Here is a 24,949-nt window from a genome sequence, read left to right as displayed (position 1 = left end):
AATTAAGGACTGGGGAGGATCGGGGCGGCTCTGAGCTCAGGGAGAACATTTGTGAGCCATTTAATGTGAGCCTTGCCTTGAACAAACAATCTCTGAATGGAACAAAACCTCCGAGGGTCCCGCAGACTTTGAGTGTCACTGCCCATATCACCTGGCTCCTCCCGAAGGGTGTCCGGGAATTGTTCTTCCAGAAAGATACGTCTGACCCTGGGGTGAGAACTAGGACCCTTACCAGGTTCCTCCCAAGTTTCTGTTGCCTCTGTACAAAGGCCCCCCTGCCCAGCTGTCAGGAGCAGGCAGGACTGGCGGACGGGCCGGTATGTAAAAGGCAGGTATTTATACACTACGTACGGGGTAATTGGAAACAAACAGCCAGCAAAGCTGAGTGACAGGTCAGGCCGGTTTTCCTCTGTCAATTACCCTGGCAGTTACCACACAGGTGCGAGCCCGGACAGACTTTCTGTTCCATTCCCACAGAACTGCCTGCTCTCTTCGGCTCGGACACTCTCCAGAAAACCCTGGAGTTGGTGGCACTGTGATCCCCGGACTCCAGCCCTGGTGGCGGCCATGGGACGGGACAGCTATCTGGTAAGGTTGCTCCCCAGCAATGCAGGGAAGTAGGCTCCCTGAGATTGGGGTTTAATTAACGAGCTGCTTTCTTTGCATGTGATGGGGGGGGAACCTGGGTTTGTTCTTCTGCCCTCTCTGTAGGATGTTCCTCTCCAGGCAGCATGTTTGTAACAGATGGGAGAATTCAGTGAGGTAGGGAGGGGATCACGATTTCTGGGTTCTGTTCCCTGACACCGACCATCACTGCTCCATTCCTCAGTTTCCCCATTGGTAAAAGGGGCAGGATAATAGTTACCTTCCTTAGAAGGTGCTTTAAGGCTTAACCAGTGTTTGCCAAGCAGCTGGTGGCATTGCGCTAGGGAAGGGGATCTTACTTTTAGCTCAGTGGCATTGATTTTTCATGGTGAAATAGACCAGGACCTCATGGAAGTGCAAGGACCAGGGATTAGGCCAAATGCTCTGCTAGTGTAAATTGACCCTGCTCTGGTGAAGTCAATGGAGCAGCATCTATGTGCTCCCACAGCGTATGTGGTCCTGTGTTTGGTACAGAGAGGCAGTGTGATCCAATAGACAGAGCATGGGGCTGGGAGCCAGGAACTCCTGAGGTCTGAGCTCTGCTCTGTCCCTGCTTGGCCTTTTGCACGTCACTTAAGTGCCTTTCTGTGCCTCAGTTTCCTCATCTGTGCCATGGGGACAATATCTTAGAGTGGTGCTAATGCTGTAACGTGCTGTGTAGTGTTATCGCAAAGACTTTGAGACTCTACTGACCTATGGCATGGGGAGGAGCTCCACAGTCCTGCTGTTCGTTTCTAATTATGATTTTCGCCCTCTTAGCAACCAACATCCAACCATAGTCTCTCCTCTTACTGACATTTATCCCTTTCTGTTTGGCGAACAGTGATTGCTGTCTCCTATGCACTGTACCGAGGAGAAATAACCAGCCTGTTTGGTTTAACAGCTGCATCGACTTCGACTGATGCACAGTAAGTTCCTTGTCGTGGTGAAAACCTCTGTCTGCCACTCTTAGAGCTCCCCCCGGGCTGATGTAGCTTCCCGCTGCCCAGTATCAATCCCACGGTCTGGCCTAAGCTGAGTCCAGCTCTGAGTGATGTTGGAAGGCGAGGGGAGAGCAGCGCCTTTGCAAAATCAGGCCAGTCATTTGGGCACCCGCATATCGAGTAAATTACCTAACTTCAGGCTCTCACATTTGGCAATTTTGGCTTACCCTCTAGTTGAGAAAGCATGGACCTGGGAGTCAGGAGTCCTGAGGGCTGAGCTCAGCTCTGCTGCTGACTCACTGCAGGACCTTGGGTAAGCCCCTTCCCTGCTCTGTGCCTCAGTTTTTCCATCTGTAGAGTGGGTGGAATGGTGCTCACTCCCTTTACAGAGGGCTTTGAGATCTGTGGATGAGGGGCTTGTCTCACTGGCTTGCAGGAATCCGTTTCTGACCTGCTCCAGCTGACCCAACACAGAGCCAAGGTTTTAGCGTTGCAGAATGTCCCTTAATATGTCAGCATTATTCCCTTCTTTGTGCTGGCATCTTCTAAAGCGTCTGGTCTCTAAAGGGTCTGACCAGATTTGAAAGGGGAAAAGTCCCTGTGACTGATGGCCTTGCTCAGAGTCCTAATGACTGGGTGCAAAATAGATCCTTGCTGTCCCAGGAGATTTGGCAGCACCAGAGGAAAAATCCAAGATACCATTGCAGAATCAAGCAGACTTGGTTTTGCTTCGTCACACCACAGGTTTTGGTTCATTATAAACAGTCTCTGTTCTCACCTCAACTTCCTCTTATGATAGGGCATGAGAAGGGATCGTTTGTTTATACTCGCAATGCGTGAAACTCTGGCCAGCACAGGGGCCTACTAATCCCTTAATCCCATCCAGAAGATGCAAGTGAGGCATAAACCTTGTGCTGGCTCTGCAGTGGGAGGAATTTTGCCCATTGCTAGACACTCGGTCGGGTCATCGTTATTATGTTAACGCTCTATTTATCAGGCACCAGCAGTGCTATGCGAACGCACAAAAGAGCCAGGCCCTGCCTTCCGCTCTAGCTCAGAGAAAGGCAAATGAGTTCAGAGGCAAACAGCACGTTGTGTGATGATCCGGGGAATAAGAAAGAAGAAGAGCAGATATTTAGGCAGCTCATTTCAATTCATTCAAAACCACATGTGTTGTTTGGTCTGCCACGGATCTCAGACCGAAATGATTCCTGTGACTTTCTGTTTCTGTTTGTTTCACCGTACCGTAAGGCCCTTTGGTGGTGTCCTTTCATTTTTGATTAAACACCCACTCTGAAGGTGCAGACAATTTCTAACTGTCTCTTGCATCTGCCTTCCCGTCATTGTTTGAGTCTGAACACTGGCCTTCGGTCCATGCTGTCCCTCCGCGGTGGGTCTCCCTACGTTGTGAACTTCATGTTAGGGACATGGCAGATTGTCTCTCACTTGCAGACTTTAAGTCAAGATGGGATTTCTTTTTGAAAAGATACCCTATTGCTCAAGCAAAAGTTCTGGACTGAGGCAGGAATTACTGGGTGAGGTTCTCTGGCTTGTGCTAAGCAACAGGGCAGCCTGGATTTTACCATAATGGTCCCTTCTGGCCTTAACATCTATGAATCTATGTTGCTGACATGTTCCAGTTTTAATTCAAAGATTAAAACTGGAGATGGGCAAATAGTTAATAAAGTGCTGCGTGTGCATCTCTCCCTCCTTCCCCCCATCCCATCTCCATGAGCAGGACACATAATGAGAATCAATAACTGTGGAGAAATCTGTTTGAAAAATATCAGGAAATTCAGCAGAAAACTACTCTACCAGCTCTACTTCAAACCTATTGGGCCCGATCCTCCACTGAGTAAATGGCGCTAGGCAGACTGACACCAGCGAGGATCTGGCCCATTCGTTTTCTAGTTTCTCTCCTCATTGTTTCTATCCCAACGTTTTGTGCATGATTCAGGCCCTGCAGCAGTGACCTCGGCAGCACGTTTGGCTCAAACCACGCACACACTTGTGCATTACTCAGCACACGTTTTCCGTGGCCAGCAAGTTGAACTCCATGTTGTCTGGGTGACAGAAGACAGCACAAGCCCCTTATGCTACTTAAGTCCCACTTCCACCTTCCTTTGCCTGGTGCACAGAGATGACCTTTGTTTGCTCTCTCTGGATGTCTGGTCTGGCCACAAGCCCACCTCCAGTGAACGCAATGAGACGATACAGGAACTCTCAGCCGAGCCTTGCTCATGGGACTGCAATGAGCTCCAACCATGCAGTGAGCGTGGACCTTTTTGAAATTCAGGCCCCTGTTGCTCCTGGTTAGCCACACTGTTCTGGGGGAGGATCTGAGAAGGGAGGCTGGTGAGGAGGACTTGTGGCACCTTAGAGACTAACCAATCTATTTGAGCATAAGCTTTCGTGGGCTACAGCCCACTTCTTCGGATGCATAGAATGGAACATATAGTAAGAAATATATATACATACAGAGAACATGAAAAGGTGGAAGTAGCCATACCAACTGTAAGAGGCTAATTAATTAAGATAAGCTATTGTCAGCAGGAGAAAAAAACCTTTTGTAGTGATAATCAAGATGGTCCATTTTAGACAGTTGACAAGACGGTATGAGGATACTTAACATGGGGAAATAAATTCAGTATGTGTAATGACCCAGCCACTCCCAGTCCCTATTCAAACACAAATTAATGGTATCTAGTTTGCATATTAATTCAAGTTCAGCAGTTTCTTGTTGGAGTCTGTTTTTGAAGCTTTTCTGTTGCAAAATTGCCACTTTTAAGTCTGGTACTGAGTGACCAGGGAGGTTGAAGTGTTCTCCTACTGGTTTTTGAATGTTATGATTCCTGATGTCAGATTTGTGTCCATTTATGCTTTGCGTAGAGACTGTCCGGTTTGGCCAATGTACATGGCAGAGGGGCATTGCTGGCACATGATGGCATAGATCACATTGGTAGATGTGCAGGTGAATGAGCCCCTGATGGTATGGCTGATGTGATTAGGTCCTATGATGGTGTCACTTGAATAGATATGTGGACAGAGTTGGCAGCGGGCTTTGTTGCAAGGATAGGTTCCTGGGTCAGTGTTTTTGTTGTGTGGTTGCTGGTAAGTATTTGCTTCAGGTTGGGGGCTGTCTGTAAGCGAGGACTTGGTCTGTCTCCCAAGATCTGTGAGAATGAGGGATCATCTTTCAGGATAGGTTGTAGATCTTTGAGCTTATGTTCAAATAAATGTGTTAGTCTGTATCCGCGAAAAGAACAGGAGTACTTGTGGCACCTTAGAGACTAACACGGCTGCAACTCTGAAACCTGGTTATTTCAGTGAAATTGAAAATTGCTCAGCTCCTGGGCCGCTCCGTGACATGCCAAGTCCTGTGGGAAATGACAGTAAGGCAAATTGCCCTTGTTCTCCTCTACTCCGGGAGTGTGAAAGCCTCTGGAGGGGCCCAGGTAGGAAGTGACATCTCTGCTCCTCTGCGTGTTTTGGGGGGAAGGGCAGAGAGCCACTCACTGCCCACCTTGCTAACCCTGCTGGGGATCATGACTCACTGCTGGCTCAGGCCTTGGCAGCTCACTGGTTGTGAGCCGTGGTTGTGCTGATGATGTGGGCAGGTGAATGCCACTAGGGACTAGCTGGTCAGGAGCGATGCTGAGGTCACCACGGTAGCAGTCACACATAGTGACTCTGAGGTCAGAAGGGAGAGCTGTGGAGAAGGACGAGGCCGCTCTTCCCTATTGAGGGAACAACCCCCAGCGTGCTGCTGGCTCTGTCTGGGTGAGGGTTAGTCCCCCCGGCCTCACGCAGATGTTTAGCTCATGCACTGAAGCATGAGGCTTGACTTCCCTTGTTGCTGTTAGCTTAGGACCTGCCCATCGCTTACTGAAGTCAGCAGGAGTCTTTCTATTGATTTCAGTGGGCGTTGGATCGGGGCCTCAGCTGCCTGTACGTGTTACTGAAGGAGGCAGTGTGCTCTGATGGGACTGAAAGCCAAGAATCCCAGAGAGCTCTGCTCCCAGCTCTGCGACTGACCCCTCGGTGAGCCCCTCTGGCTAACGTTTTAAAGGGTGACCAGGCAAGTTTGGGTGCTCAGTTTGAGACATCCGGATTTAAGGAGGTGCTGAGCACTCACAACTCCAGCTGGAGCCCATTGACCTGTGGGTGCTCAGCACCCCTGGCAATCTGGCTTTGGTGCATCACGCTGAGCACCCAAACTTAGCCGCTGCTTTTGAAAGCGTGGATGGCACTTCTCTGTGCCTCACTGTCCCCGCCAGTGACGCTCTGGCTGTGAGCCAGTGGGGTTGGTCATTGGCATGGTCATAATATGAGCCATGCTTTAAAAACCCACCCACAGTCTTTGAGTCAGTGACCTGTTGTGCAGTGAATTCCGTGGGCGGGGTAGGCTCTAGGTGAACCAGCCAGGAGCGGCACCAGGTTTTTTTCCACCCTAGGCGGCAGCGCTCCTCCTCTGAGCATTCAGGGGGCCTGGGGTCTTCAGCGGTGGGGGGTCCTTCCGCTCCACGTCTTTGGGGCACTTCGGCGGCGGGTCCCGGAGCGAGTGAAGGACCCACCGCCGAATTTCCACCGAAGACCCGGAGCAGAAGGACCCCCCGCCGCCAAATTTCCGCTAAGGGTGGCAAAATGCCGCCCCCCAAATCCTGCCGCCCTAGGGTCGCCTAATGGAAGCGCCGGCCCTGGAACCAGCGTTACTGCTGTGTGTTGTACGTAGACTGCCCATGTTCTGGGATGGGCAGCTTTCACTTGACCTTTCTTCATTTTGTGTCGCTCAGTTTAATCCCCTCAACTTGTTTTTAAAGGGCCAGGAAGACCCACAAACATCACACGATACGACCAGATTTAAGGGGACTTCAGTCAATGGCCTTACTCAGCCATGTAACATTGGAAGAGACCTCTGCGGGGCCTGATCCAAACCCATTGAAGTCAAGGCTAAAGGGGAAAGGCTCCCATTTAGATCAAGAGGCCTGAACAGGTTAGCTCTCAGGTGATGTACGGGGCAGGGCTCAAGAAGGAGGCACCCCCTCATTTTAAGTGTGTTGCAGGAGTGGCGTAAGTAGAGTGGGGCAAAATTTTGGCTGAAACTTTTTCTGAATTTGTGTCGTTTTTCACTGAATTGTTTAAAAGAAACAAACAAAACAAATTCCAAAAAAAGTCAAAACGTTTTGATGTTTTGATCCGAAAGGATTTCTGGTTTAGAAATTTCCTTCAGTGGTATCTAAAAAATGTCAAAACGTCAAGAAAAGCCAAAAATCCAAACGAGACACTTCGGTTGACCCAAAACGAGATTTTTTTTTCAACGTTATGATGATTTTCAGGTCGACCCAAAACATTTTGATTTTTATTATTTTTCTGAATTCCAGAGAACTGACAAATCAGTCATTCACCTTCTGCAACAGGTCAGTGCAGGCAAGCCTACAGCCCCGTCCCAGCAGCCTTTTGTGATATTGTTGTGTTCCACCAATGGGAAAAAAGAGAAAATAGTCTGATTGTAGGAGGGGTAGGGATATCTGTGCTGACTCATCCAAGGAACTTACACATTACATTTTAACAAAGGGCTTGAAGGTATTTACTGAGTCTGCAGTGAAATGTGACAGCCTTCCAATGCACACATGAAAGAATCTGCCATTCTCATAGCAAATTGGGCAAAACTAGGCCAAATAAAATACTGAATAAGAAAATTCAGCTGGAATCAGGGTAATATATTAACTGCATGACAAGCTCTTGTGATTTCATCATGAGTCTCTCAGTGTTGGGTGGTTTTCTTCAAGCCCAAGCTCCTGCAGTCATGTGAATACACCAGCATCTCAGTTTTCATTTTTTTAAAAAAAGGAAGTTCCTGGTTGTGGAGAAAAGCTTGAAAAAGTGACCCCTACAGGTTCTAAAGCCAGAGGGCAAATGGAAGGAACTCCAAAGATATGAATTTCAGCTGATCTCATGACTTTTTGGAGCCTGACTCATGATTTTTTAATGTTTGGGGTTGGCAGAACTGTATTAAGTCCTGGCTCGTCAGGGGGCACGTCCCTTGCTTATGGCATACACCAGGGGTAGTCAACCTATGGCACACGTGCCGAAGGCGGCACACGAGCTGATTTTCAGTGGCAATCACACTGCCCGGGTCCTGGCCACCAGTCCGGGGGGCTCTGCATTTTAATTTAATTTTAAATGAAGCTTCTTAAACATTTTAAAAACCTTATTTACTTTACATACAATAGTTTAGTTATATATTATACACTTGTAGAAAGAGGCCTTCTAAAAACATTAAAATGTATGGCTGGCACGCGAAACCTTAAATTAAAGTGAATAAATGAAGACTCGGCACACCGCTTCTGAAAGGTTGCCAACCCCTGGCATACGCCCTTCCTATGTTGTGTAGAGATGGGCATAAGAAAAATCCCAATGGCCAATGATTCAGGCCCAAACCTAACAGCTCAGGCTCCCTTCCATCACAGTGATGTATCCAATGCCCTTGAAAAGGTTAGTGCCCAGGATCTCAGATTAAACAATGGCTGTCTGTCCTGATGATGGAACGGTTCTGCCTTCTTTCACGGGGTGAGTATTCTCCCTCACTCAACACCTCGCTGGGGAAGCAGCTGCTTTGGGACAAGCCAGATCTTTCCAGGTCTGTTGCTTATGTCATGAATTAAGGTTTTGAAAGAGTTTCTGTGGGACAAATCATAAGTAAGCACCGAAAATGAGTGGACCCCCCCTCAGGAGAAAGATCCCAAAGGATATAACCCTTGCATTTTTCACCTGGAGAAGGAACTATGAACTCCATGTTTGAACTCAATGTTTATGAACCATAAACATCTGACTTGCTTCCTCTTTGCACATACAATATGAAGGGGCTGACTCATAGCAAGTTCCTGGGCTCTCTCACTGCACAAGTGAAATTTTCTTTTTGCAAGTTCTCTGTTGCATGTGACTTTTTTACAGCTAAAATTAGCCAGAGATTTAAAACAGAAACCACATTATCAGCAAAACAATGTTTGTTCTAAATTCAAAGCTCAGGCTGTCTCCAAGGAGAAATGGGGGGAAATGGCACACATATCTGGATTAAATTAATAAAGCACTCAGGAGAGATGAATTTGAGTAGAGGAGATAAATATTCGGTCCCATATTCACACCAATCAGTTGTGACATAATCGCAGAGCAGCATTCCAGGGCTCAGGAAGTTTCGGGCTTGGAACACCAATTATGAAATGTTACTAATTAGCAACTGGAAGTTACATTGGCATTTTCTGAATGAGTGACTCAGAGGACTTATATAATGATAGATACTCAGTTTCCAAACCTGGGTCCATAAATTGGGGCACTTAATTCCTCACCTGGGTGCTCACATGGAGACTGAGACACTCTACGGGGAACCGAGCCACTAGTGACTGAGCTGAGTACCAAACGTGCAATCAGATGCCCTGAGATAGGTGATCAGCTTGGAGAATTTGTTTGGCAGCCTCCAAAAGGAGAAAAACCAGAATGATGCAGTGTGATTCTTTGCAAAGACACTCAGCGTTTTCCAGCTCTACAAGAGCTCTGGGAAGAGGCACCTCTAGGGCTTTCTTTGCCTCCACAGGCTGCCCGTTGTACCCTGGAGGTACATCTGCTGGGATGTTCGGCTACCAAAGCCAGCCAGCTCCTTCAGGAAGCCCTGTTAATGGGATTTCCTGGCTGCGCACATTGGCTTTTGCTTCATGAAGGCAAGTCTTCTAGTTGTCCCTGGGCACCCAGGCTGGCCTTTGGTTACAGGGACTATCATCAGGAAATCTCCAGTAGACTGTGTGAGTGATGGTGTTTTCTTTACCTACAGATCAGTCTGGCTCTGCCAAACAGCAGCCTCGCTCCCAACCCCTATGCCTCGTGAGCCAGCCGCCCCATCGCCAGCCCGTCTGCACATCCACGAGAAAGGGTCTGTGGGAGCAACTTCATGCCGGGCACTCCAGAGTCTGCACCGGCTCCACCACGATACGTGGCTTGTGACAACACAAGTAAGATGGGTGGGGCAGGTCTCTTGGCAGCTACAGCTACTGGGAAGTCCTTGCTTCCTGGAGAGGTTGGGTGTGTGCTTCCAGCCAGCCCTGGAATTGTGAGCCCCGGTCGTTCATGCCTTAGCTCCCGCCACCCTGGGAGATGGGACTGGATGGTGCAGTCTCATATGGACTGCTGCCGGCGACTGTGTCCTGTCACGCCGGCTGGCTAAAAGGAACAACCTCATCAGGAAGCTGGCAGGCTCCCTGTGGCCTCTGGTAGGAGGGGAGGGAATGCCCAGGGGGGTACGTTACCCTCCTGCAGAGCGATGTGTAAGGGGTGTACGTTACACTCTTTTGCACTCACTTAGATGCCTGTGGCCTGTGTGAGGGAGCCAAGTCCCCTGGCAGGCAACCCCGGCTAGTGTCAGGAGCTGTACTCACAGCACCTTGTGCATCACCTCTGCACCTGGCCCAAAGGCAGGGTGCGCCCGGCTTTTAGGAATGGGGAGGTGACGCGGATGGCCTGTACATCCTGCCTGTGAGAACCAGGGCTTACACTAAAATTACCCGTAATGGGGACAACAATGGTATGGAGGCTGCCAGTTCAAATCCAGCCCACATCTGCCATGACGGAGAGCTGCGGTGCGGCGGCCTGGGTGGCATGCGTTTCTGGGTCCCAGAAAACACTGTGGTGAGCAGCTGGGCTCTCAGTCTCAGCAGAGGGACCAAGGGATGAATGTGCGAGGAGGACGAAGCCTCTCTCCGCCTAGCAGGAACCTGGGCGCATTGTCAGGGGAAGCCTTGGGGTGCTTCGCTGCCTCTGCCAGTGGGAAGCAGCTAGCCTGGGATCCCTGGGCTGGAGCGGGAATGGTGCGTGCTAGGGACACCTGCTTCCCCGCCTGTCAGAAATGACATGTGCCTGCTGGCGAAGGAGCAACCGCACATCCCCAGACATGCCTTCGCGGGCCTAGGTAACTAACACCACTGCCATGTCCAAAGGGCTGAGCGTCCCTCCTCTCCACTGGGGGGGAGCTTGGATGGGAATGTCTCTGCAACCATGTGCACTAGTGACTGTGTTTCTGTCATCCCAATCCCCAGTGTCCCCAGCGGCAAGGTGCAAGGTCCCGTCGTGCATGGGCCAGAAGAGGCTGGCGCTGATCCTTTGCATCTCCTTTCTGATAGTCCTGCTCATTGCCCTCATCCTGCTCTGTGAGTCCGTTCACCTTCGTTAGCCGCCAGCAAAGCTGGCCTGTCCTGGGGTGCAGGCCAAGTCCCTGCGTCCATCCAGGGGCTTGGCCCGCTGCGGGAAATAGGTCACCTAGGTTTGGGTTTGGGCAGGCCAAGCGCAGCTACTGGCCTGCCAGCACGGTTCTGGGACTAGAAATGCTAACAGGAGGGAACCCGACACCCTGAAAAGAAGACAAGTACTTAAGGACCTGCAGGGCCGGCTCTAGGCACCAGCAAAGCAAGCACGTGCTTGGGGCAGCACAGTTCCAGCAGTGGCATTCAGTTTTTTTCCCTTTGTTTGTTTGTTTTTTTGCTTCGGCAGTTGTGCTCTCGAAGTTTGGGGCGGCACATTTTTTGCTTGGGGCAGCAAAAATCCTAGAGCCAGCCCTGAGGACCTGATTCAAAGCTCATTGAAATAAATACAAAGACTCTCATTGCTTCCAGTGGGCTTTGGAGAGCCAGAAATGAAAGTCATTTCCCCATTCTCACATTCTTTAACCTGCCCAGCATATGCTACTTTTGGCCTGTCCCATCGTGCAACGAGACATAGGTCTGAGTTGTAAGGCTTGCGTCAGCACCCACACTCCCCTAAAGTTCAAGGCTGTTCAGATTTGGCCCATTATAGAGGGGAGCATGAGCTGGGATTTTCTGACTTGGGTCCAAAGTTCCCTCGAGACTGAAGATGGTTCAGATCTGATGTTCCACTCTGGGCTCAGCTTAATAGACATGGACTAGAGATTGATGGTCTGTATTTTCTGTGTCATATACAACCTCTTGGTTTAACACCATTGATTTGAGACTGATAGACTAGAAGGGGGTTAATTAGGAGCTCAGCTGGTCCCCGCTCCTCCTAGCTCCTCATATCCCGCTGGGTGCGTTTGATAATTGTTCCTGTCAACTCCAGCCACAGCCTGGGAGCTACAGGCTAGCACGTAATGGCACTGCCTGGCTGTCAGAAGGAGGCAATGCAGCTGCAGTGCTAAGGGTGTGATTCCTGGAAAGATGGTCCAGGTGGTGGGATGCCTCCATCCTTCTATTTCTTGAGTTTTCCTGACACCTGCTGGACACCTGGGAGCAAAGAATTTCACTAGGAAATTAAAACAACATCCTTCTCTCTTTATGGCCCTTTCTGCGTAGTGTTTTAGATGTGACATGCACCCAAGTAATCATGCATCCGAAGAAGTGGGCTGTAGTCCACGAAAGCTTATGCTCTAATAAATTTGTTAGTCTCTAAGGTGCCACAAGTACTCCTGTTCTTCTTTTTGCGGATACAGACTAACATGGCTGTTACTCTGAACCAAGTAATCAGAGGCAGATGGTTAGATGTTTAGATAAGCCCAACACTTTCCATTTCCTGCAAATATTTTCAAGTGTGGCCACAGCTATCAGCACATATGCTAGTCCCTCCTCCTCTGGGTTAATTTCTGTGCCAGGCACACAGCCAGCGGAGAATTAGTAAGAGCTCACCAAATGGAAAGGGAAAAATCAGCAGAGACAGAAAAGTTATTTTCCAGGTTTTACAGATAATGAAGAGGTTGTTTTTCCTAAACTCCTTTGTCAAATCTAGCTGCTAGTTTTCCTTTCATCAGTTGCATTATTGAGCCTCTGCAGTGTCAAGTGGATTCAGAGCATTTTTACTGGGCGAATATTTTGCAGATGCAAATTAAAACTGCGTGAAGTGAGACTGGATTTTGAATGGAGCTGAGTCAAATGCAGCAGTTTTGGATTGCCTGGGACGAGGGTGGGGATCAGGTGAACTAGAGATTGGCCTAAACCAAACTCTGGATCTGACCTTGAGATCCCAAGGGCAGAATCCCAGCTCGGAAGATGCCCAGTCAGATTTGGCCCATAACAGCCTGAGGTTTGAGCTGTGACCCATGATCCAGGCTCAGACGTTGCATCCAGTGTTTGGGCGGGGCCCATTTCTGCTGTGAACTCTTTTCTGGGTGTCGTCCATGCGTTTCCAGGGGGCCAGGTTCTGGAGGTTTCAGAACGAGTTTTGTCTGTGTTGTTTTCCAGACAGTTGCTCATGGGGGGGGAAGGGGGCAGGCTGTAGCACTGATATGGGGTGGGGGCTTGAGTCGACAAGCACTTGGTTTGAGTGTGGGGGCATTGGAGGGAGGGACATCGGGCTGAGTGATCCTGCTCTTTACTGCTTGCAAACAATGGCAGGATTACGTTGGAGCAAGATACCATGTGAGGGGGATTGCGCCTGGGGAGCATCCTCTCCGTGTCCCTCACCGGGACTTTGGAGCAACCACAACAGGGACTGCTCCAAAGACTCCAGCCCAGGTTTTGCTTTCTGCAAATAAATGCCCATGCAGTGAATGCCCACGTAGCTAGTGCAGGTCTGGGAGTGCAACCATGCCCTGGCTGGGGTGTCTGGGGCCTGGGGTGAAGGAGCTGCCGGGCCCAGGATGGAATTGGCTGGCAGGAAATATCCCCTCCCAGCGCAGGTGACCTCCCCCCCGATGACTGTCTCCAGCTCACCTCTGTCTGTTTGCTTGCAGTCCTGTTCTGGCGGTCGAACACTGACTTTCTGTACAAGGAGCCGGCTGAGAGGTGCAGCCACCAAGCCGTGCGCTGCGACGGGGTGGCCGACTGCTCCCAGAAGAGCGATGAGCTGGACTGCGGTAACACACCTGGGACGCAGGGGTCCCGCAGGGCGAGCGGGGAGCGGGACAGGCTCTAGAGTCAGGCTGCTGCTTTCATCCCTGCCCCATGCCCTGTCTTGGGGCCTCGTGCTCTAGACTCTGAGCGAGCCCCCAGATGTGACCAGGTCCCTGGGGCAGGAGTTTGCACTGATGCCAAAGACGGCACAAGGGCCTGGGGCCCAGGGAATGCTGAGACCCCCGACGTGCAGTACCTGGGCAGAGCTGGGGCCCCTGGCGTGAGGGGGGGCAGCGGCTGGGCTGGCAGGGTGTAGTCACGGACCTGATTTTTGCTCTCACGTGTTGGGCAGCGCCTGAAGCTAGTGCGTGTGATGACTGTGGTGAGGCCTGTGTGGGGTTAGCTGGTGCTCCCAATTCCCAGGGGGATTCAGAACTGGCACCAATTACACACACACGGCACCGCCGACAGCCCCGCAGGGAGGCCAAGGCCGGAGGGGACAAAGGGGCTGGGCTGGGCTCTCCCTGCACTGGTTTCCAGTGAACAGGGGGAGGCACGTTGGCCGGGGCTGCACGGAGGACGCTAGTTCTGCCCTTGGCTGCCCCTGCCCCCTGGAGAAATGGAGGCCTTTGGTCCCCAGCTGTCGCCTGGTGCTGGGGTGGAGCTCACTGTCACACTGCACATCGGGGTTCTCCTCACCCCCTGGGCCTGGCACCTGTCAGTTCAGTGGGGCTGCTCCTGGTTTACGCCTCTGGGCAGGAGAGGAGAATCAGCCTGGTCATTTGCCAGCTTTTGTGCATGACGATGACACAACGGCCCAAGTTCAGTCCTGGTGCAAGTGGGCTGGGCTCTTTGCCAGGCCCGGGTTTGCTGGAGCTGCAGTACTGCCTGTAGCCCCTGCTGAGTCGGCTGTCTCCTTCCTGTGCGCCTGCAGTGCGGTTTAGGTGGGATCAGTCTCTGCTCCACATCTACTCCAGCACAGAGAATCAGTGGCTGCCGGTCTGCAGCAGTGCCTGGAACGACTCCTTCTCCAGGAAGACCTGCCAGCAACTGGGATTTCAAAGGTAAGTCCCCAGGGACGGGCACTGTGTGTGTAGTGATGGGGGATGGAAGCCAGAGAGCCCAGCCCACGCCCGAAATGACCTGCTCCCGGGCTCCCCACGTCCAGGGGGAGCCTTCCAAAGGCACAAGGGAGCGTGAAGTGCTCAGCCCCCAGGCACTGCCACTGGGCCCCTACCAGCCCTTTGTCCTTTGAAAATCTCTCCCACAAGGGCTTCCGGTCACCAGGTACTTCCCCCTCCCTTGTCATTGCTCTGTGGTTGCTAGCTGCTGAGGGCTGCATGGACTCCTCTGTTTCTCTCTGCACCTTCCCTGCATGGCGTTCGCTAAGTCACCCCTGGGGTCTGCAGCAAGGGGAGCCTGAGCTGGGAATGGCAGGGAATGGAACTGATCCAGGCACGGCTGTTATTGGAAGGGGAGTCAAGGGGCTTGTCTACAGTGGGAAACCCCCATGTAGCTGCACTGTCCCGTTGCAAACTCCCCCCCGTGCAGACGCACAGCACCCCTGCAAGAAGTGACTTGCACTGGTGCAGGTTTCCCAGGTTGCTTACACAAGCAATGGTGCAAATAACTTTTGACACTAGTGCAGTGCCTCTGTACTAGGATTTGCATCTGTACGGCTAATCTGTCAGCGCAGCAGTGCGAAAATCCCCGGGAGAGACCAGCCTGAGGTCTAGGGCAACCCACATTAGGATCCTTGCCCCTCTCTAGTGGCTGGTTCACATCAGGCTACTGCAGCTGCCAGCTAATGGGTCTGTCTTCACTGCACCTAACCACCCACAGCTGGCCCAGGTCAGCGGACTCAGGCCCATGGCGCTCAGGCGGTGGGGCTGTTTCATTGTGGAGTAGATGTTTGGGCTCAGGCTGGAGTCCGAGCTCTGGGACCCTGCGAGGGGGGAGGGTCACAGCAATGTTCAGCTGACCTGGGCCAGCTGTGACCGTGCCATGGATCTTTTATTCCAGTGTAGCCATATCTTTGAGCCCCTTGCTGTTTGCTCTGGGGGGCTTGGGTTCCCGCCCCTCTGGTGACCCAAGCAGGGGGTTGGTATAAATGCACAGTGGGTGAAGACCTAGGTGCTAATCCAGACTGGGGGACTTGGGAACTAGCGCTCTGTGGGGTTCGAGTGCCAGGGCCACGTCACAGAACCAGCCCGCAGTTCAGCGGAGGGGAGACGCCCCTCTCTGGGCTACAGGATTTTACCCCTCTGCTGCATGCCTGATTTTCCCATTGCTGAGCAAGAGTTAAGGAAACCTGGCAGCATGACGTGGCTGTTCTGTCTCCTCCCAGCATGTCTCACACGGAGTACGTGCCGGCCTCCTTCCCTGGCAAGAGCCTCACTGTCATCCAGGAGCATCCCACAATCCAGCAGAGTCTCAACAGGTAATGAGGATCAGTTGCCTTTTCCCAGCTCCTCCCCGTGTCCCCTTAGGGCCCCTCTCTGCCCCGGCACTGGCTGCACAGTCCCCTCTGACTAACTCGGGGGAAAGGCCTGAGTTCGCTGTGGACACCGAAACGAGCCCCCCTGCTCAGTGCGGAGTGGTCAGCAAAGCAATACGATGCTGGCCTGCCTACAGGACGGGAGGCAGGGAGGGCACCAGAGATGATTAGCGACCGGCAAGGTGGGGCTCTTTGCTTTCGAGAGTCTGTCGCTCTGGCCCAGTCTGGCAGCCCTGCTCGGAGGGGGACACACGGAGCCCCTCCACCATGGCAGTAATTCCAGGAAAGGGAGGGGAGGCGTGTGGCCAGAGCTCTGCAGGGGTTTGATCCCCTAAGGGATGGAGTGCTAATGACCAGAGGAGCAATGTGAGCAGTCTCCCGTCAGCTGGATTTCTGAGAGAATCGTGAAGTGCAGTTAGCCCCTGTGCTCGTTCTGCAGCGGGAACCCAGACAAAACTTCACGCGCCCCAAGGAAAGTCAGGGCAGGTCTGAGCCTCCTGGAGAGAGGCCCAGGCTTTAGCAATGGCCCAGAGGTGCCTGGTGCTTACGGGAGCCGAAGCACCTTGGAGCAACAAACTCCGGTCTCACTTTACACCAGCGTAAATCTGGAGTGGCTCCAAAATAGTCAGACCGTGTCTGTCTGCCACTGTGTGCACCTGCCGGGGGTGGGGCTGCAGCTGCGAGACAGAGAGCGGCAACCGGAAGGGATTTTCTAGGAAGTAAAGGGGAGACGTGATCTTGTAGAGAGAACTCCCATTCCCCTTTACTGAACAACAAGAGAGCATCTGCGTTACTTACGTGCTGGCTGAGCACATCAGGACGGGCGGGAGGGTGAGGGACCATCCACTCGGACTCTTTCTCTTGTGCTGTCTCAGCGTGGGCCCATGTTTGACTTTGTCTCTCGTTTGCTTTGTTCTCTCCTGCAGCTCCAAGTGTCCCACGGGAAAATACGTCTCCCTCCGATGCACAAGTAAGAGGGAGCTTTTACCATTGCCATAAAGCATAGACTTGGTGATAGGAGAGCTGGGTCTAGAGCGGGTCTCGAAACCACTGAAAGAACTGGTGTGAAAATGGTTTGAAATTTTTACTGGTTTTTGAAAATGTTGCCAGATCCCAGTTTCTCAGCAGTTGGTTGGAAAAGTGAGAGAATTTTCATCCAAACTTTTCAGGGTTTTATTTTTTTCATTGAAATTTTGAATTTTCAATGAAAAATTGAACTAAAAAACTGAAGTTCACAAAATTTTGATCAGCTCAACTGATCTCTTGTGACATCATGTCAACTGCCATTTTTTCTTTATCAAAGTTTTACTTCTTTCTTTCTTTCTTTCTTTCTTTCTTGGCAGACTGAAAATATCAGTCTGTGCTATTGTCTATTTCTGTGCTCACTTTCCTAGAACTGGTCATCTATCCTACTCTACTCATCTCTGTATTCAACTATCTGTCTGTCACAACTCAGGGGTTTTTAAGGTGTCTGTCATTGATATCTAAATAAAAAACCCCTTTTCTTACCCCTCCAGCTCAGTGGAATATATATTACTTAGCACACTAGCTACCCTATTGCACTGTGGGTATAAGTAATGGCCCGTGCAATTCAAAGCCGCAGGGGTCAGAGAGTCCAATTGTCCAGCTGGATTGTAAAAGTGGAGGCTGAAAGACTTCAGACTCTCCTCCCCGGCATGCAGCCAGCACTGTACAGCTGTCTAGGGTATTACTGGGTTCTCTTTGCAGTGAAGCAGAAAGCCACTGCCACAGCTGGGGGCAGGATACTGGAACCGATGGGCCACTGACCTGGTCCGCTGTGTTCTCCGTGAGCTCGTTTTGCCAGGTGTGCGATCTGTTAGGTGATCCTGGAACACGCAGGTGGACCTGGCCTGATTTTCCTGTCGAGGAACCTGGCTAAGCTAATGGACCTTTCGGAGTTTCCCCTCAGGCTCCCTTGGGGAAGATTTGCTTCCTCCGCTTGTTTCTCTTCCTCCAGGCTGTGGACAAAGGACTTCTGGCCGCATCATTGGGGGGAACGAAGCTTCGGCGAGTAAGTGGCCCTGGCAAGTTAGTCTCCAGTATGGGCTGAGCCACATCTGCGGGGGGACAGTCATTGATACCCAGTGGGTGCTGACAGCTGCCCACTGCTTCTTCATGTAAGTGGTGCTCCTGCTAACTGGCTGTGTTGGCTGCAGCCAGCAAGGGTTGGTTTGGCTGCGGCTGGTGAGGGGAAGGGTCTAGGTGAGGAGAACCGGAGAAGCTGGGAATTATCGGCAGCCGTGTTCCACTCCCGGTCACAGTATTGAAATGCAGATGGACTCTGCGGGAGCTTGAGTCGCTCTGGATCAACGCTGATGTCACCTGGGATCAGAATTTGGCTCCCTCTCCCTGCTGGGACTTTAGATGCAGAATTTCCACTAGCTGTCAGCCACTAGAGGGCAGGATCGCAGCTGTGTTCCAGCCCAGCCCGGCTCCTGGAGCAGCTGCAGCTCTCCAGTGCAGACCAGCAGCCGATCCTTGCACAGGCGCCCGGTTTATATGTCATTATTTTAAGGTGGGAGCATCCACGCCTAGGGGTGCGCAGACAGAACGCCAATAGCAAACACACACCTCAGGGCCAATGGCTGGAATAAGAAATCACGTCCGTGCAGAAGTACAGCTGAGATCTGTGCCGTAGATAAGAGAACAGGGAATTAAAGCACTGACCTGCGTACCCCGGTCAGGCTCAGACATACGTCCCGCTTGGATTAGGTCGAGCAACCCAAGCCTCGATCAGCATGGTGGAGAAGTTGGTAGGGAGCAGAGTCTGAGCTGAACAAAACGGGGAGGTGGCTTTTCGTGCCAATTTTTTAACTCCAGTCCTTGAAACGAAGTGCTGGAGGGAGGCTAGAATCTGGCCTGAAAACCCAGCTATATGAGAAAAACGGGGGGCTACCAGAACTAGCTAAGGGCTGCCAATTCTAATCTGCTGTGCAGAATCCTGGCGTGGGGATGGTACTAAACCACAGCAGATTGCAGACCTGGTGCGTGAGCTGCCCCTGCGCTCGCCTGGGCTGGATTGGGCCATTTGCTGCTCAGGGCGGTCACTGCATCACATCCCCTTTCTACGTCTGCTTAGGAACAGCGTGAAGATCCTCGATGAGTGGAAAGTGTACGCTGGGGCCTCCGACCTGTTCCAGCCTGCCAAGGGCATCCCCACCGCCCAGATCATCATCAACTCCAACTACAGCGACGATCTCGACGACTACGACATCGCTCTGGTGAAACTCGCCACGCCCTTAACGATATCAGGTGAGGCTAATTCCCAACCTCTCAGGCTGGGAGCTGCACGGCCTGTGCATCTGCTTGACTTGGCCAGCCAGATGCTCCTGTTCCCAGTAGCGAGGAAGGACTGACAGGAAGCTGGCAGATGTTGCAGGGGAGAAGAAACCCCTTGTCCCACTGAGTGGGAGAAAAGGGAAAGTACAGTCAGAATCCAGTACCAGGCGTGGTCTCTCCCAGCGATTCCAGATCTGAACTGTGATTGTTCTAACGGCCGCGCTGGCACTGCCGTCTGGTCTGGTCCCACCTGCCTCACCCGTCATAACCAGAAGCGGGAGGTTCTGTGTCCAGAACTCAGGTGTCTAAGTTGTTGATGGTGCATGAGGCAGAACAGACTCCAGCACCCTCTCCCAGAGCGGCACCAGTTCCACAGGCCAGGCAGGGGCTAAGGCGTCTTTGGGCAGTGAAGTCTGACTCCAAGACACATGAAGAGCGGGGCGGAGGCAGAGACTGGGTAAGAAGGTGCTGGTTTTACACAGGCACTTGTCTGATTGTAATCCGTGTAAGGCCCACCCGTGTGCACAATGCTGGCTACCTGGAGAGCCTGACAGAGTCAGCAGGGCTTTATGCAGGTGCAGGACTGGGGCTGATAGCCATCACCGGGCAGACAGGAGGCCGAGGGGGTAACACTGAGCTGTTAAATGGGTGTTCATTATCCTCCTCCTTGGCACCATGGGTGTGTGGGGTGAACAGCCCTGCACTGCTGAGCCATACAGAGAACATCTGTTGATTTATACCTGTAAAAATGGGTCCTGGGGGCTTCGTAGGCATGTTCATGGAGATCAGTTTTGGGTCTGGCTAATAGGATGTTGGGCAGATGACCTGGGAATGAGACCCCAATAGCACCAGTGAATGCACCCCCTGGAAGCACCATACCTCCCTCCGTGTAATCTGAAAACTGCTCCGTCCAGTGCTAAGGGACCAGCCTGAGAGCCTTTGCCACGTGCTGTGTGCTAGGACGTGGCTCCAGGAGCACGCAGGGCATGGGCCTCGTGCCTCCCAGCCCCTGGGGAGGTGCGCCCCAGGCCGATGGTTGCTGAGCCTTCTCGCTTGGCTTGGTCACAGTGAGGCTGTCACAGGGTGGCTGGCCCTGGCTCCCTTGTGCCAGAAGAGTTGCTCCCCTTTGTCCAGGCAAGGGGGCAGGGCAGCACCTGGGCTGTGAAGGACCAGAGAGAATCTGAGGGAAAGAGCTGGTGACTCAGAGCTGCCTGAGTGAGGGTCAGGAACGTATGCCGGAGAGCTGAACCCAGGGGACCAGTGAGGGGGCCTAGGGGCGCGATGGGCACTCCCTGGTGCAGATGATCTCCCAGTGGAGAGGCTGGGAAGAGTGGGTGCACTCCAGCTGGAAGGGCTGTGGTGGCTGTCCTGGCTCCGGGACACAGGAGGGCTGACAGAGTCTGGTGTGGTGGAAGATGCCGGAACGTGGTATGTGTTACGTCAGTGGCCGAGAGGCTATGTGATTTGAAGGACTACTTGCCCTGGGGTGATAAAGGGGTTGTTTACACTGTGTGTTTGTAAACAATCAGCCCAAGGCAGGAGAGCCTGGCAGAGTCTCCTTGGGTTACCTGAGAGGAGAAACTGAGGCAGATGCACCAGTTCTGCCGTGGCCTGCTGCAGGAGGACACTCCAGGGGGGTCACCCGTTGACAGATGGTTAGTGGGACAAGACCCGACTTTAGTTCCTTCAGAGGACAACACTCCCTGCGGCGGCTGCTGGAACACCAGTGACTGCAGCTATTCCCTGGGGCATGTCAGACTCACTCTCTTTCCTTGTTTGGTGTTTTCCTCTCTTCCAGGGCAGGTCCGCCCCGCTTGTCTCCCGATGTCTGGCCAGACGTTCCGGGCTGGGAGGACGTGCTTCATCACTGGCTTTGGCAAAACCAGTGAGAACGAAGGTGAGAGCAGGGACTGAATCCGACATCCCTTTGGGGAGGGGCCACATGCCCTGCCGTGGCCTCTGTCCAGCCGGGCGGCACCATGGGGGAGCACCGAAAAGGCAGCTACGCATCGTGCTGCGGAGTACGGGGGGAGCCAGAATTTTCAGCCTGGGCCAATGACTCTGAGGGGCCCAACCTGAGACCTGCTAGTCCTGATTCTCAGAGGCGCTGAGATGCTGTTGCTGGAAGTCCAGCAGGTCCCGATCTGAGGACCCCCACAATGAACACCTGAAACGGGTGGCCAGTTTTGCTAACGTGACTTTAATCTGTGAAGCCACCGTGAAGATGTCTTTGAGAGGAAGCCCAGTGTTCTGAATTACGGAAACGGGGCCTGTGATTTCAGAGACGACCGTTCTGGGGGCACGGCTAAGAGCCAGTGACCTCCCTGCTGTGGGATTCTGTAGTACAAAGAGCTCATTTGCCATTCAGTGAAATCATACGTTACAGTGATCCCTGTGGCACCTTTGCCTACGGCTGTGATGTGCCGGGGGCCTGCAGTGTGTGATCTAGCGGTGACAGCAGGTGGCCAGGGACTCACTCTCCGTGTGCGAGCCACGGGCACTGCTTCACCTGTCCCCTTTCTGTCCCTGTTCCAGAGAACACCTCCCCAAAGCTGCGGGAGGCGGAAGTGAGACTGATCGACTACAAGATCTGCAACAGCAGTAGCGTGTACGAAGGCGAGCTGACCCCCCGCATGATGTGTGCCGGGGACTTGCAAGGAGGGAGGGACTCGTGCCAGGTGAGGCTTTTGCCAGTGTTCGTCTGGAAGGGCCTGCAGCCCTGTGCAAGGGTGGGGGTGGGCACCATGTTGATCCACAGACACCCCGTGTCTTAGCACAGACGTGTGGACGAGCTGCTCCTGGAGACGTGCTGTCCTGGGCACTGCCCCTGGCGGCACCTCTGGAGTGTGCACCAGCTGTGCAGTGACCTGAGACCTCTGTGCAAACCGAGTGCACGGCGGGGTTCCCTCCGAGTTCTCCTGACTCTGCCTTCCCGCTCTAGGGCGACAGCGGCGGCCCCCTGGTCTGCGAGGATAACAGCCGGTGGTACGTGGCCGGAGTGACGAGCTGGGGAACTGGCTGTGGCCAGAAGAACAAGCCTGGGGTTTACACTCAAGTTACAGAGCTTCTCAGCTGGATTCACAGCAAAATGGAGGTGAGCTGGCCTCAGGACTGCGCTCCAGTGGGGAAAAGCGCCGGCCTCTGCTCCTTGTGTGCAGGCGAATGCCATGGTCACCCTGGGCGAGAGCTGAGAATTCCAGCTGGCTCCCAAACAACTGTGACGGACCTCGGTGGCAATTGCCACCAGCCCCAGGTCCCTTGGCAAAGCACACGCCTTGCCTCCAGCTAATGCCCTGGCTCTGGAGCCCCTGTTGAAATAGAGGCAGCAAGAAGGGAAATGAGGAAAAGTGTGAACACTAGATCCTCACCGGGAGTTATGGGGTGAAAGCTTCATCCCCTGCAATGCTCAGTGGGCCAGATTCTGCTCTTGATCCCACTAGTGTAACTCCAGAGTGATGGTGTCGAGCTCAGGGGAGTCACAGCATCCCCGAAGGCAGGATTTATCCCATTGTCTTGATGTCATTGCAGACAGGTTGTTAGACAGGAAAACAGGGTTCAGGCTGCAATAACTCCGCAGAACCGCGGGTTCCAGGCTGGCCCAGGCAGCCGTGTTGAGCACCAGCCTTTCCCGGGGCCCTGCCTGCTCGCTGTGGGTGTTACAGATCCCCTGGTGCTTCCCCAAAGACTGGGGTTTGACTCGGTGCCTTTTGACCAAAACCACCCTTCCCCGCGGCACTACTCTGCCTCTGTGCCGCTGCCTATACAGTTGTGGTGTATCACAACTCTGCTGAAACCAGTGGGAGCTAGGTTGTGTGGCACATGGAAATCAACACAACCCTGGAGCAGGTCGCTGCCCCAGACCCACGCGTGCTGCTTGAAGCTTTGGTGTTTCCTGTCTAACCTGCGCTCTCCTCCCTTTTCTCTTCCCAGAGTGAGAGTGACTAAGGACGAGGTGGGCGCCTAGTGGGGCTGTGGCTTCTCCTGCTAACAGCTCCAGGTGTAGTGAGATCTTCTGCGCTGTTCTGCTGTCACGGGGCAAAATTCCAGTGATCACCCTTCGAGCACGGACTGTCCGGAGGACTTATGACTTGGTGCTGCCCTGAAGCCCTGAAAACACAATGCCTCCAGAACGTCGAAGTCAATTCATTTTGCCAACAACCAAAATGGGAAATATAAGCAGAATATCAGGGGAAATGTCCCAGTGGTGAGAACTGTGAACTGGTGAAATATTTTCCCAAGGGAAGTGGCAGAAGCCCCATTACTTGACATTTAAAACTGGATTTGACAAAGCACTTGAAAATATCCTATAAGGCACAGTCCTGCACTGACGGGTCCTTTCTGTCTTTAAATTATACAATTCTTGTTGTCTTGTAAATAGAAAAGCCAGGCCTGTCTCCTCCGAGTCCTTCATGTCAGAACCCAGGTGGACGGGCAGGTCAGTGCCGCAGGACGTGGTACCGGAAGGGAAAAGGCTGAAACTCACACGGCTCAGCCCCTTTGCATTCTGTTCCTTGCGTTACAGGGGCCCCCGCTTAGGACTAGGTGCTGTAGCAAGCCCTGGTCAGAGGCAGAGGCTGCCCCAAGGAGCTCCCTGTCTAAATGGATAGGCTGGGAGAAAGGAAGGATAATTCTCCCCGTAGAGGGCCAGTGACTTGTCCCTGGGGGTCAGTGGCAGAACCAGGTCAGCCCAATGCCTTAGCCACAGGGCTGCCCTTCACCATTCCTGCGGGCAGTAACGTGTAGTTCTCCTGTCAACGTCCACACACAGCTGCCTCTGCACCTAACGGCCCATGTCGTCATAGCCTCTCGCAGTTGTCAATGGACCGGATTTGAACGGTTTGTAAATGAGTTTTTTTTGTATCATGTAGAAATATCTGATGTTTTTTTTTTTTTTTTTATGGTTTCAAAATGACCTGCCCAGGCAATCCTGCTGGTGTCTGTCCCAGCACCACTGCCCTTCACTACGCTGCTGATGTGGAGGTGAACTACTGCAGGGCCAGATACAACACAATGTGTGTCCTAGTGGACAGGATTATACACACCAGCTGGAATTCTGGGGAGGAAATCTGTGACTCGTGGGGAAGTTTAGGAGCAGAGGAAAGGTAGAAAATTCCAGATATAATGGGAGCTGCCTTAAAAACACACCAAGCAGCTGCCTGGCCCGAAGAAGCCATGTGAGTTAGTGCTACATGGCAGAACCCAGTGTTAACAATGCTAAGTGTTCCAAAAGCACTAGTCGGGCCCCAGAAACCATGAGATTTCTACAAATAATCAGTGTTGGATTCTGTTCCTTGGCTAGTTGACTGTTACACCTACCAGGAGTCAGTCTCCAAGCTTCCCTCCATGCCCTCCTAAGGACAGCCAGACTGGGCCAGACCAATGGCCTATCTAGCCCAGTGTCCTGTCATCGGCGAGGGCAGAGCCAGCTCTCGCACTCCTGTTTGCAAAAAATGGGACCCCAAACGCTCAGAAAGCACAAAGTGAACAGAAACACCCCCCCCCCCGATACTTTTTACTATCCCGCAGGCTAAGTCCTGACTCATGATTTCTGAACCCTCAGCCGGACAACATGGCCATGATCTGTTCCTGCCCCAAGTGCCCGGAAAGCGCAGCTGGGATTGGAGCCGGTTGTGCTAGGCTCTGTACAGAAACAGGACAAGGCCTTGGTCTGGAAACACAAGTGACGCCAATTTAAGTCCATATTTAAAGCGCGAATGAAAACGGTGCACCGGTGTGAGGACAAGGCCTCGGAGACAGTCCCT

At 52.6% G+C, this 24,949-nt stretch overlaps 1 protein-coding gene across 2 annotated transcripts; it reads left to right on the top strand.

Moving 5' to 3' along the window:
- Window positions 1-435: 435 nt before the first annotated feature.
- Window positions 436-23,581, top strand: TMPRSS13 (transmembrane serine protease 13). 2 transcript variants are annotated; one of them, XM_054005781.1, is made up of 15 exons: window positions 436-588; window positions 1,469-1,553; window positions 6,389-6,561; window positions 9,394-9,571; window positions 10,652-10,762; window positions 13,291-13,413; window positions 14,325-14,454; window positions 15,738-15,830; window positions 16,814-16,857; window positions 17,866-18,025; window positions 18,988-19,160; window positions 20,986-21,084; window positions 21,723-21,865; window positions 22,129-22,281; window positions 23,118-23,581. In XM_054005781.1, exons 4-15 carry the CDS (start codon window positions 9,511-9,513, stop codon window positions 23,130-23,132), a joined length of 1,305 nt encoding a protein of 434 aa, XP_053861756.1. In that variant the 5' UTR covers window positions 436-588; window positions 1,469-1,553; window positions 6,389-6,561; window positions 9,394-9,510; the 3' UTR covers window positions 23,133-23,581. The 2 variants fall into 2 exon arrangements, with proteins under 2 accessions (XP_053861756.1, XP_053861754.1); XM_054005779.1 differs by lacking the exon at window positions 6,389-6,561.
- The last annotated feature ends 1,368 nt before the right edge of the window (window positions 23,582-24,949 follow it).

Source organism: Malaclemys terrapin, chromosome 15 (assembly GCF_027887155.1).
Source record: "Malaclemys terrapin pileata isolate rMalTer1 chromosome 15, rMalTer1.hap1, whole genome shotgun sequence".
Classification (NCBI taxonomy): Eukaryota; Metazoa; Chordata; order Testudines; family Emydidae; genus Malaclemys; species Malaclemys terrapin.
This window is presented reverse-complemented; position numbering and strand designations above follow the sequence as displayed.